General features: G+C 36.2%; 1 protein-coding gene across 3 annotated transcripts; it reads left to right on the forward strand.

The window, feature by feature from the left end:
• LOC105059076 (phosphatidylinositol 4-phosphate 5-kinase 9) lies at window positions 1-12,596 on the forward strand. 3 transcript variants are annotated; one of them, XM_010942238.4, is made up of 9 exons: window positions 1-235; window positions 1,561-2,884; window positions 5,828-5,995; window positions 7,322-7,487; window positions 8,322-8,432; window positions 8,676-8,863; window positions 10,295-10,452; window positions 11,923-12,088; window positions 12,283-12,596. In XM_010942238.4, the coding sequence occupies exons 2-9, from the start codon at window positions 1,617-1,619 to the stop codon at window positions 12,548-12,550; spliced, it is 2,493 nt and encodes an 830-aa protein (XP_010940540.1). In that variant the 5' UTR covers window positions 1-235; window positions 1,561-1,616; the 3' UTR covers window positions 12,551-12,596. The 3 variants fall into 3 exon arrangements, with proteins under 3 accessions (XP_010940540.1, XP_073105950.1, XP_010940541.1); XM_073249849.1 differs by having other exon boundaries at window positions 8-248; XM_010942239.4 differs by having other exon boundaries at window positions 8-229.
• The last annotated feature ends 199 nt before the right edge of the window (window positions 12,597-12,795 follow it).

A 12,795-nucleotide genomic window follows, 5' to 3' on the forward strand; every position in this document is an offset into this window, starting at 1 on the left:
CACACAGCCCACCGTGCCATGAAATAAAAAACGAACCCTCTCGCAATTCCCAGCCACGCCTTCTTTCTCCTCCACCTCCCTCCCCCCAAAATCCCCGGTCCAAGAATTGCCTCGCGCTCTTCGCCGGACCGAAGACGAAGCCCTCCTGATCGCAGTCGCTCGAAGCCTTTCCATCACCCTGCGGCCGACGGATCTCCTTGGAGAACCATCGCATCGAGAGCTGCCGATAGTAATCGTAATCTCTCTCTGTCAGTCTGTAGTTGTAAAGATAGTGATTGCTGTAGTAGATGCTAGGGTTTTGATTTGGAAATCTTGAGTACTGGGGGTTAAGGAACGGTCACTTTGATTCCATTGTTTTCTTGGTACCTTCTTACCCGAGGGAGCTGGCGAAAACGATGCTTACTCTGTTCTTGAGAGGTTTAGACTGTTCTTTAACCAACCCTAGGGGAGATATGGGAGCGGGAGAGCTGGATGGATCTGAATATAATTGTGTAAAAGCTTCTTAGAAGGATTTTAGGATCGAGGTAAATTTAGAGGTTAAGCTAGCCAAGATTTCTTGGTCATACGTAAAGTTGACTAAAATTATTTAAACAAGATTTCTTGTTTGTTAGTTCACTGTTGGTAAATTGTTGTTAATTGTTTTTTGGAAGAGTAGATTTTTCTTTTGGAGACATCAATCGTTGGCTGAGTTTCATTTGGCATGCAAACGTATTAAAAATAATGTCCGGGAGATTCATTAATAATCCCCTTTCGGTTGCTTTTGATGTCTCCTTTTTTTCATATTGTATGGTTTTCGTAGTTAAATCCATCTTGCTGTTTATTGAAGACTAAATGAATGCTGGACTTGAACAATTTAGGGTTCCTTTGTTGGTGGATGTCAAGAATGGTGAGTATGAGGATAATAGGGTGGTAGTATATTATGAGCAGTATGTCTTGTAAGTAATCTGCTCATAAAAAGCAAAATAGACAGTTTATTCGATTCTTTCTAGTTCCATAATGATATATGCTTGTATTGTGTCAGTGGAAAAGTAGGTCCGGTAAATCAGGAGTTGGTGTAAGCATTCTTGAAGATCTATATATTTTTAAGATACTGTAATAGCATAGGCTTGTTGATGGTTCAGCTTGATGCCAATGCCCACCTGTGGTAGACAGTCAGTATCTAAGCAACAGAACAATTTTTACGTGCAAGAAAATATTTATCAGTCTGCAAGAAACCAGAACTTGAAGGTGCAATCTCTTTTGGAATTAAAAAACTTTTGAACTTCGAAAAATAACAGTTTTTCTTATAATCAAATAACAACAGAAATTCTGGACCAAAAAAGGGTGCCTATGTGTAGTTTGACTGTGATAGGAATTTCAAAAACCATACTTGTATAGAGGGTGGTGCAATATATATTGCAACACGTTTTCTTTGACTGCTCAGAACTTAACTGAGAAATCATTGTGAGAATGCAATTTTAATTTTGGATGTATAGCAGATAGCACCATTGCTTCATTTTTCTTTTAGCTGGCGTACTGTGATGAAGTTTTTGATATCATTTCTTTTTTCTTTCAAACTAGTGTGGATGCTCGAAGTTTAGATTCAGCCAAGGAACGAATTCTTTTAGACATTATGCATGTCATCCTCTGGGGCCCTTGCTGATGTTGTGGAAGCATCCTCTTGTTCAGGAAGTGCTAGACTGTCCTACGACACTAGTTGCATCAGCAACAAAGAATACTTGCTCAGTGTTGCTGATGGACAAGATGCTTGTTCTTCCACTGCACAGATTGGTTTTACAGTTGGTCAACTTATACTTCCAAATGGGGATAAGTATTCTGGGACACTGTTGGGCAACATGCCAGAGGTATCAGGAAAATACACTTGGTCAGATGGTTGCATATATGATGGTCAATGGAGAAGAGGGATGAGGCATGGGCATGGGAAGATCACATGGCCTTCAGGAGCTGTTTATGAGGGAGAATTTTCGGGTGGTTACGTGCATGGTACAGGCACATACGTTGGCCCAGATAATCTGACCTACAAGGGACGGTGGAAGTTAAATCTCAAACATGGCCTGGGATATGAAACATATCCAAATGGAGATGTCTTTGAAGGTTCTTGGATTCAGGGAGTGGTAGAAGGGCCTGGTAAGTATGTCTGGGCCAATGAAAACATCTATGTTGGCAACATGAAAAGAGGAAAAATGTCAGGGAAGGGGACTCTTACTTGGAAAAATGGGGACACATATGAAGGAAATTGGCTGGATGGCATGATTCATGGATTTGGAGTCTACACCTGGAATGATGGTGGCTGCTATGTTGGAACATGGACCAGGGGTTTGAAGGATGGAAAAGGAGCATTTTATGCTAAAGGATGCAAAATTCCAGCTGCACAGGAGCTTTATATCGATGCTTTAAGCAAGCGAGGCTTGTTGCCAGATTTGAAAAGGCAAAACCATGGGCGACGTATCCTTCATTCTTCTTCTGTTGACATGGGAAACATGAAGGTCAGCCAGACCAAGAACTCAGGTAGTGGCTTATCTGGTATTCTTCCCAAAGGAAACCTAATGAGTTTTGAGCAATCATGCTCCCAAAAAGTGTCTCTTGAAAGGCGCTGGAGTCTTGAGGTTGCAATTGAAAAAGTTATTGGAAATGATACGTTTGGAGAATCTGTTCTAGAAAATGATGAGAAGGTGGTTGATAAAAATGTTCCAATCCTGGAACGGGAATACATGCAAGGTGTATTAATCAGTGAAATAGTAATCAACAGTAACTATTCAATGTTATCTAAAAAAGAAAAAAGGCGTCAAAAGAAACTAGCAAGAGACATAAAGAAGCCTGGAGAGACAATAATTAAGGGTCACAGAAGTTATGATCTAATGCTTAGTTTGCAGCTTGGAATCAGGCAATATTCTCTCTTCTGACCTTGCCTGTTTTAAAATACTGCACCTATTTTTCTTTATTTACTTACATTCCTTCTGCATTACTTTATATTTTTCTCTCTTCCTCACTATATGTATTCTAGGGAATGTATGCTGTACTGTTTGTTGATGAAATTCCTCTTGGCTGACATACAAGTGATGATTGGATAGGCTTCTGCTTGTTACTGAGCATGATTATATTATATTTTGCACAATTGATTTGCTTAAATTTTGTTGATTCTTTTGTTTTTTGGTACTTTTATTTGGGAACTGTGACAAAGTTAAGCTATTGCAGATGATAGGTAAAGATAGACCAATTCTTAGTTGTTCCTTTGTCTACCAGATTGCTTAATGTAACATCCTGGCTCAAGAAGAAAGAAACATAACTTGGGAAAAACATTGATCCTTAGGTGATGTTATATAGACTCTGGAGAAACACAATAGTTTCAGTGCTTATTTGACACTGGAATAAGATGTCCATTTTGTGCATGATGGGTAACATCATGGATGATGTTTCAGAATTTATTATTTTTTTTTAAAAAAAGAAAGTAATGGGAAAGATGCGGGGGTTGGAAGAAGACTGTATGCATCAGTTAAAGGCATTTTTGTTGTTATCGGCATTTTATATGCCACTACTCTTAATGGTATGTTTCTGCTACATCTTGTAAACAGAATTTGAAGAATCATTGTCTTATTAGTTATTACCACCTTGATGAGTCGGTGATAGCATGTTTGTATTTGTATTACTGTCATGTTCTGATTTTCCTTGATGAAATGATAACAAATTGGAGCAGGAAATCCTGTATTTGAGGTCAATTTCCTTTATTAACATGCATCATAACTTGATCTAAAGCATCAAAGAAAATTAATAAGACCTTGAAGAAAAGAAACTGAAAGTTTTGTTCTATCATCATTAAAATATTTATCACATATAGCCTCCATAATGTCAGATAAATTTAATTGTAATAGAATAGTTTATTTTGTTATGAAGCTGATATTGACCATGAATGAGAATGATTTTTATTGGACAATGAATTAAATATTAATTAAAAAAAAGGATGGCCCAATGCATGAGGCTCCTGCCAGTGCGGGGTTTGGGGAGGATTAGATGTGTGCCCTTGGGTGCGATGAGGCTCTTTCTGTGTTTCAAACACGTGACACCTAGGTCACACTGGGGCAACTTTAATAGTGCAACAACGCTCACCCTCACGTAATTAAATATTAATCTAAAATAAAATAAAATATGGACATAATATAACAGAGAATCGGATTAAAAAATGCTATAAAAAAATGATACAAATGTAAGAATGAAGAAATAAGATGTGCTGGTTCATGGTAGTGGTCAAATCAATTTGATGTTGATAGATCCTGTACTAGGAGGGTAATTATCTAGGATAAAGAACTGAAGACCCAATATGATTTTCTAGAGATGCAAAGGAGGATGAAACAATCTCTCACCTTGATTTTGGGTTCAAATCAAATGGAAAAGGTTATCTGCAGATTTGTGCTTAAAAGGTTATCCATGTTGTTAACTGATCTTAATTCTAGACCTGTTGGAGTTAGCTTTTGGTGTTCTTGACAGCCAGTGGTGAAGTTTGGAGGATAATTCTGTTTCTTAGCCATAGTTCTTGCAAACTTACTTCCATCTATTAGTTGGCTGCAATAGTTCCAATCATCCGTCAGAGTTCATGTGGTTTTGGGTTGGATTGCAGTCATCTTCTGATGGATGATAGCGGCAACTAATATTTGGTTAGTGAGATCTTATGTGGATAATTGCATAACTTTTAATTTGAGATTCTCATTTCATGATGACTTGGTGAACCACTGTTTATCACAAGCCCAAAAAGATGCTTCATGGCTATGATCTAGTGATATTCTTGAAAATTGAGAGCAAATGCTATGATAATATAGCACTGCATCAGTTCACTAAATCATTGCAAACATGTGATGCATGGTATCATCAAACTGTAAGTCCTGTGATGTGAATTTGGAAATAATAAAACTAATGGATTGCATAAAACAAACACGTCATGCATTAGTATAGAACTGACTATGCAGTATCTCCAACACTTGAAAAAAAATATTTGCAGTATGATTGTTTTTTGTTTACTTGCAGAAAGCAGGTCAAACAATCGGATTTAACAAATATGTGTCAAGATTTATTGAGTTTTTAAATTCTTCTCGATCTTTTCAGTTTGAACATAGTCAAACTTCCAGGAGCCATAAATTGCAGTTCTAGATGTCTTGTTGGATCTCTTTTTTATGATATTTAAGTTTTACAATTTTTATATTTAGCTTGTTTCTTATAACTTCTTGAAACATTTTGCTTATAGTATTGCTTGCTGGGGATTATTGGAAGATACTCGTGACTATTTTTGTCCTTTTCACTGTGATCCTCATCATCAACACTGTCCTGGATATCATTAGTGTCAGTATAATTATCACAACTTTAATTATTGTTGATAATGAGATATTGATTAATGGATACATCAGTATGAAAGTCACAAATATTAGATCATTAAATATGATACTATCTTTAGCAGGTTTCCTTGACTAAATGGGCCTGTAAGCTTTCAAAAGTCATGATATTGAAATTCTGTGTTGTTTTTGTGGTTGCTCATGTTGCTAATTTCGTTGGGGAATGTTAGCTTATCTATATTGATGCTATCCTCAGATTGGTTGTTTGACTTGATGTACTAGTATGCTTTTCAAGTGCTTGATTCACAAATAGAAGTATTTGTACGATCCCAGTCTCATATTTAAAAATGTTCATAATTTTCCTAGTATTGTTTTTCATTAAGAAGTCCTGCAAGATATATTGGCATTTTCTTTTGATTAAAAGCGGAAGATATACTCAAGGTATCTTGCCTATGTTAATGGAAATTTCCAGAAGACTGATACTCAGTATATCTTATTTTAATGCTCAGGTATACTGTAGGAAAAATTACCCCAATACAAAGGCGTGAAGTTCGTGCATCAGATTTTGGTCCCAAAGCTAGCTTTTGGATGAATTTTCCTAAAGCAGGGTCGCAGCTGACACCACCTCATCATGCAGAAGATTTTAAATGGAAAGACTACTGTCCAATGGTTTTTAGGTTTGTAAGGAAGTGCAGACACTTTTTTTCTGTTTGTTTATTCTGTTAGTTTGTTTATTGTTAACTAGTTTCAAGGGGCTTTCACCATTTTGTTGGCTAGTTCTATTTATTAGTATCTGCATTTTTCTATGTGATTTCTTATATAAAGTACTTTTTTATGTCTGTAGTTATGCTAATTACTTAGTATCTAAGTGTAAATCTGTTCATTAAAAGTCATGATTGTTTTTGACCTCCTAGTCTTTTTAATGCATCAATGTCATTAGTATTTATATAGTTATCTCTTGTTAGCTTTTGTTGCAGTTTGACTATTGAAATCTTAACCAATCACTTCATAAAAGTGCATTTTTAGGAATAAGTTTCAAATTCCCTCACATATTATGTTCAACCACTCTGCTCAATTGGACAGCATGTGACGTGTGTGTGTGTGTGAGAGAGAGAGAGAGAGAGAGAACCCATATTAGTTTGTTGGCCCTTTATCACGAACATCCTAAACGTATTGGCAATCATCTTTCTGTAGTGTTTTATGTGAAGCCTTTATGATTTATTGTAAACACATCATGCTAGGAAAATCCTGTTTTATGGGGCAAGTGAATGGGCGTGATCTGCCTCTCTGCTTTTCTCGTCTCTTAACAGCCAGATGCCCGTGCATAAGCACAGGGCAGTCAAACACAGGAGAAAGTGTGTGAGCGGTTTGTGAGTGTGCCTATCTGAAGTATAGCATAGACTGTACTATAAAGCATGTCACTGGGATTATGTGAGTATTAAAAAGTCTTCTGATCCAAACTGGTTCTGACAACCAGTCTTGAATGAGATAGCATCAGTGCACAGCTAAGTTTTATACTTATATGTTAGTTATGTGACTCCAACAAACAACTAATAGCAGGATGGTTGATTTGCTTGGTTTACATATAAAATATTTGAGCGAGCATCCTGCTAGCAGATATGTCAGACTTCATATTAAGTTTTTCATCTAGAAAAAGGCCACAAGATCCATGCATATCTGATCTGGCTGACTTACTTGAAATTAGCTAGTTAATGCAGTTCAACTGGTTCTAGAAACAAAGCTGCCTTGTCAAGCATATTTCTAGCTGGTCGAAGACTATAATAGTTCTGGTCAAAAACAAAGCTGACCTCGTTCAGCAGGCTGGTTTGGTCTGGCTTTTCTCACACCGCTTTGGAACAGATTTATTTTCTTGTCTGCTTATCTTTGGTGCATCTTCATTTTAGGAGGCATATATTGGTATAATTTTGAATATGATTGTACTAGACAAATGTGTCTTGACGTAAGGCTTATTGGTATGTTTTTATTTCATCTTTTGATTGCAGAAACTTGCGGGAGATGTTTAAGATAGATGCTGCAGATTATATGATCTCCATTTGTGGAAATGCTGCACTTAGAGAGCTTTCTTCTCCTGGGAAGAGTGGTAGCGTCTTTTTTCTTTCTCAGGATGATCGGTTTATGATCAAGACGCTCCGCAAATCTGAAGTACAGGTGTGTTTATCTCCTCAAATATCATATAGATCTATATGTAGCAGTTGGACAATAGTTAAAAGTGGAAGTTATTTCAAAGGAAATTCTGATTGCTGGCTGTTATAAGATACAAAGGTATCAGCCTGTTTTGTATATACATATGTTATTGTTTCTATGAAAGTTATGATTCGAAAATATACTTGGTGTATGATAACTATGTTTCTGAATCTTTGTATTCAGATTTTAGCCTTTCTGTGCCTGCCAGCTAAAAGCCAACCTAGTCAGCCTTTTAGTTGTCAAATGAGTAATGATCATGTTATGATGACAGTTATTTCTGAGATATGATCATTACTTTGGAAGTTTGGAGGATGGCGGAGATATTTGTGATAATCTTAAACTTCTGCTGCAATGAAGACTGGCATCCCAAATTTTTGATTTCCCAAATTTATCATCTTTTCTAGATATCCGAGATTCTGTACAATCCAGTTTGGTATTATTGACTCATGTAATATACAGCTAATCAACTTGTTTTATTTGCTCTTAGTGCTAGTCTAATTGAAGAGATGCTGTTGTGCTTGATTTTATGCAACTTTTTTATTAACTCTCTTGTAGTGATGCATAGCCTGGAATTTAGTTTTGCAAATATTATTTGTTCGATAGCGTATCCACTTCTATATGTGTATACTGATCCTTTATATTATTTGCTTCCTGGAGTTTGATATTCTGTTCTTTGGTCAATTGTCAAAAATCAACTCTCTAGCACATAAGCATATAGCTTTTGGAGGATATTTTGCATGGTTAGATTATTCAAAATCATGAACAATCTGAAGTTACTAATAGCTTATGATTGTGCAGGTTCTATTGCGGATGCTTCCAAACTATTACCATCATGTGCGTACGTATGAGAATACGCTCATAACTAAATTTTTTGGTCTCCACAGGGTGAAACCTTCTAGTGGACAAAAGGTAATGCCTGTGCTCAGTCAAATGTGCCTTAGATACTATCAGTGATTTTAGCAGCAAGTTATGGCACATAATTGCTGCATTCTTGGAGGTTTCCATTTCATTGCTTTATAGTGATGCCATTCCGTTGCATTCTTGGAGGTTTCCTGTTCATTGCTTTATAGTGATGCCATTCTTTATGGGGCATCAATGTTGCATTCCCAGAGTTAAAGCAGCTTTTCATGCTTTATTGTTTCTAATTGGCAGTTCCGGTTCGTAGTAATGGGAAACATGTTTTGCACAGAATTGAGAATTCATCGAAGATTTGATTTGAAAGGGTCATCCCTGGGACGCTCTACAGACAAAATTGAAATTGATGAGAATACAACACTGAAAGATTTGGATCTAAACTACTGCTTCTATTTGGAACCTTCTTGGCAGGATGCTTTACTGAAGTAAGAGATGTTCTTGGAAGCATTATTATACTTTCAATATGAAGTCATTCATGCCTGTTATACCAATGTCCTTTCTTGGAATACTAAACTATGTTATGTTGGCTCCATGAAATAAATAGTAATGTGCTTTGTGCCTAGTTCTTTGCCTTCATGTGATGCTATGGTTGACATATAACACAACCAGAATCTTTTTGAAGATGTTCCTGTGTTCAAAGTTTAGTAGCTTTTTAATTGTATTGTTAATCGTTATGTGTTTGCTTTTGTCATCATTAAAAAATCTTTTAACTCGAATGGAAATAATGACATTGATATGCTAGTTTTATAATTATCTATATGGGAAACTTTTTGGATATAATATTTGAAATAAAAGGTGCTTTCCTGAAATATGATTAAGAACATCTGAATCATCCTCCCAACGACATTGTTGATGAAAAGCAGAAATTTGAGAGTAGGAGAAAGTTTTTTTTTTTCTTGGGGGGGAGGGGGCTGGTGGTTGGTATCAGATTCACTGGTAACAGAAATATAATTTTTTTAACTTTACTTTTTTATGTGCAGTACAATCTATTATGTGCTATTGAACAATATGTCTCTCTCACATGTTCACGCCAACCTTTCAGATTTGTAGTAGCAAAACTGTATGACCAGATGACTCTTTTTTAATGATGTTACACTTTTCTGTCAGAAGGATGCTGCACTCTTATTGCAGTGAGAAAGGCAACTTCTTAGTATGTTATGGATAGCGGACTGACAATGTGATAGTCCAAGCAAATGTACTTTCTGTGATTATGAAAGACAACATCACATTCTAGTCTAATGGCATTCTTGTTATTTCAAATTAACTGTGTAAAATTAGGGATAAGATATTCTCATATTCAAAGGAGCCCATGAGTCCATGTGACATTTTGGAGTCAGTACCTGCAATGGCTTGATATTCAACCTGTGTTCAAGCAGGCAACCATTGTTTGCTTTTTAATTTGCCATGAGAAAATCCAATCAGATTCTTCCAAATAGCTCTAATAATTGCAAATAACAGAATACATAAACTGGCCTAGTGAAGTTATATGTCTATCAGAAGCCCTATTGATAAGGGTGCAGTTATTTGATACATCTAAGTTACAGATTATGGAAAATTATTCATGAACATGTTGTGCTCCCTGATTTGAATATTATGTTGAACAGCAACTTTCTAGCACCTGTTCTTCTAGGCTTCTAGAACCTGGATGTGTCTGCCCGGTATTCAGTGTTTTCTTCAATTAAATACAGTGCCAATAGCCATTAATTGTATGTAAAAAATGTTGGCATACCATTATTGAGTGCAAGATTTGGGCATTTCTTTTGGGTGGTATTCCTATTGTTTTTAAATATTTGAATTGAATTATAGTTTCATAGAACCTTCAGATGTTTGCCCCACTCTTACAATTTATCCTGCAGGCAGATTGAGATTGATAGCAAATTTTTGGAAACACAACACATAATGGATTACAGCCTATTGTTAGGAGTCCATTATCGAGCTCCCCAGCACTTGCGATCACATGCATCCCATCATCGAAGTATGACAGCAGACAGATTAACTGTCCTTTCAGAGGAAGGTGAGGACACTCTAACTAAATTGTAGAATTTAGTTTATCTGCTCTTATTGTTCTTATTTGGGAAGAAAAAGCTACTAAACTACCAGGAAACTAAGGTTCTTGCTTTTGAGTTGGGTAAAGCACTTCTTTTCTAGGATCAAAAATTAGTAGAAGGCAGATGAAGAAAAACTGGCGTATTTCATGGAGAGAAAGTTTATAATAGACGAAGAAAAAAGTGAATTCTTTGTAGAGTTGCTAAATATGTCCAATTGAAAGACCTAGAATTTCAAGTTAACAGGAAGAGTTCCCATAAACAGTCTAGTATATTTATTATGCTGGAATCGTAGGACAATCAATTATTTAATCTAGTGCTTAATGAGACCCATCAGTTCTATCTACCTGTATTTCTTTTCCTGATATATGCACAATTTATTTGATAATGGATTTTCATACTTGACTCTGTTTATCAAGTCTTATCAACATGCATGCTTTGTTGGAACTGAAGAGATAAAGAGACAAATATCAGGTCACAAAAGATTACAAAAATGCTTATATTTAGGGAATCTAAGAATTGTTTTGAAACCTTCACTGAGGTGAAAAACACCGGACTTTAAACTTGGAAGGTTGTTATAGCCATTGACTACTTGCTCAAAAGATGGTATTTCTGTAAGAACATTTCAGATATTACTTTCTAAACTGGCTGCCAATATCACAAACTGGCTCAAAATAGAATCTAAATGCTGGAAATTAGTGCAATGTTATATTAGATTCTAATATGCAGAGAGGTTAACACTATTCCTAAACTACCAGATTGCTCTAGCTTCATGTATAATATCCCCATTGTATATTATTGTTTTCCAATTTTCTGCCTTTTTTGCACCGTGATGATGACAAAATCTCTCTTATACATATATGTGCAATTGTGCATAATGTATTTGCATATAAGCTTATATATTAGTCTGCCCTTGTAGTATGCTCTTCTTTAATCTATTACCATGCCACTCCCAATTGCTGGACATGTTTTGAGGTTGGAAATCGGAGTTTTCTGGCTCTAGGATGATTTTTTTTTTTGGTTCTTGAATCCATGTACTTTCTAGAAAACAAAAGAATCTTCTGTATCTTAGAGAATCGTGATCCTTCTAGTGCTAGACGTCGGTGATATTTTTAATCATTTGCCATGTTGTATAAGAAGTTGATGGTCTTGAAATCCTTTTAGTGTTGTTTTTAGCTTTTACTTGCGGAGAAACCTGAAACTGGTGCACTTACCATGTTATCTGTAAGTGTTAATCGAATGCTTGGGATATAAAATGAGATGTTGAATTTGATGTAGGATAGCCATGTCATCATCATTTAAAATGTCAAATTTAATATTAGTAAAAGCCTTCTAATATCTACTGCTTGTGTGAATATGCATGGATCTCTTCCTAAAAGCCTTGAACCACTTTGCTTGGGAAATGATTATAAGTTTCTTCAATTATTATTCAATTTCAGATGTCCAAGAGGATGAGATGTTTAGCTACCCAGAAGGCCTGGTTTTGGTTCCACGTGGGAGTGATGAAAACAGTGTTGTGGTGGGTCCGCATATCAGAGGCAGCCGTTTAAGAGCATCAGCCGCTGGTTTTGAGGAAGTGGATCTGCTACTTCCAGGCACAGCAAGGTGAGCTGTTTTATTCACAATGTTTCTTAGCAATTCTCTTGAGAAGCGTGGCTCATTCATACCATGCGATTGTTTCCATGAGAAGCATAACCCTAAGGCTACAGGCCTTGTGCACTAGGATTAGTTTGTGATCTGATGATTGTCCTCAATATTTTCATATTTGACAACATTATTTTAAATGTTACTTCGACCAGGCTACAGATCCAGCTCGGGGTTAACATGCCTGCTAGAGCGGAGCATATTCCAGCAGAAGATAAAACCCAGTTGTTCCATGAGGTCTATGATGTGGTTCTCTATTTGGGGATCATTGACATTTTGCAGGACTATAACATGACTAAGAAGATAGAACATGCGTACAAGTCCCTTCAATTTGATTCCCTTTCCATCTCAGCAGTAGATCCTGAATTCTACTCACGGCGCTTTTTAAGGTTTATTCAGACAGTTTTCCCTGAAAATCCATAGCTTGTCAAAAGTTGCACCTATTTATCATAAAATCCTTATGTTGTGATCGGCTGGCCCAAATTATGTGCATGGTGAAATGGTCCATGGTATATTAGCTGATGTAGATTTTTTTTTTTTTTTTGCAGAAAATCCGGTTTAATAATTTATCTTAATTTTTATGTAACCAATCCAAGGACCAGAGCTGCCTTTTTGTGCATGCTGTTAATAATTATATCAGTTCGTCCAAGAAGTGGGTTATATGAGTT

The sequence above is a fragment of the Elaeis guineensis genome, chromosome 16 (assembly GCF_000442705.2).
Source record: "Elaeis guineensis isolate ETL-2024a chromosome 16, EG11, whole genome shotgun sequence".
Taxonomy (NCBI): domain Eukaryota; kingdom Viridiplantae; phylum Streptophyta; class Magnoliopsida; order Arecales; family Arecaceae; genus Elaeis; species Elaeis guineensis.

Excerpts from the sequence above, each read along its gene's own strand:
- LOC105059076 (XM_010942238.4), top strand. The coding sequence starts at position 1,617 with ATGTCATCCTCTGGGGCCCTTGCTGATGTTGTGGAAGCATCCTCTTGT. Across the intron at positions 8,433-8,675 it reads AACCTTCTAGTGGACAAAAG|TTCCGGTTCGTAGTAATGGG; the intron begins GTAATGCCTGTG and ends TCTAATTGGCAG. Across the intron at positions 12,089-12,282 it reads CTACTTCCAGGCACAGCAAG|GCTACAGATCCAGCTCGGGG; the intron begins GTGAGCTGTTTT and ends TACTTCGACCAG.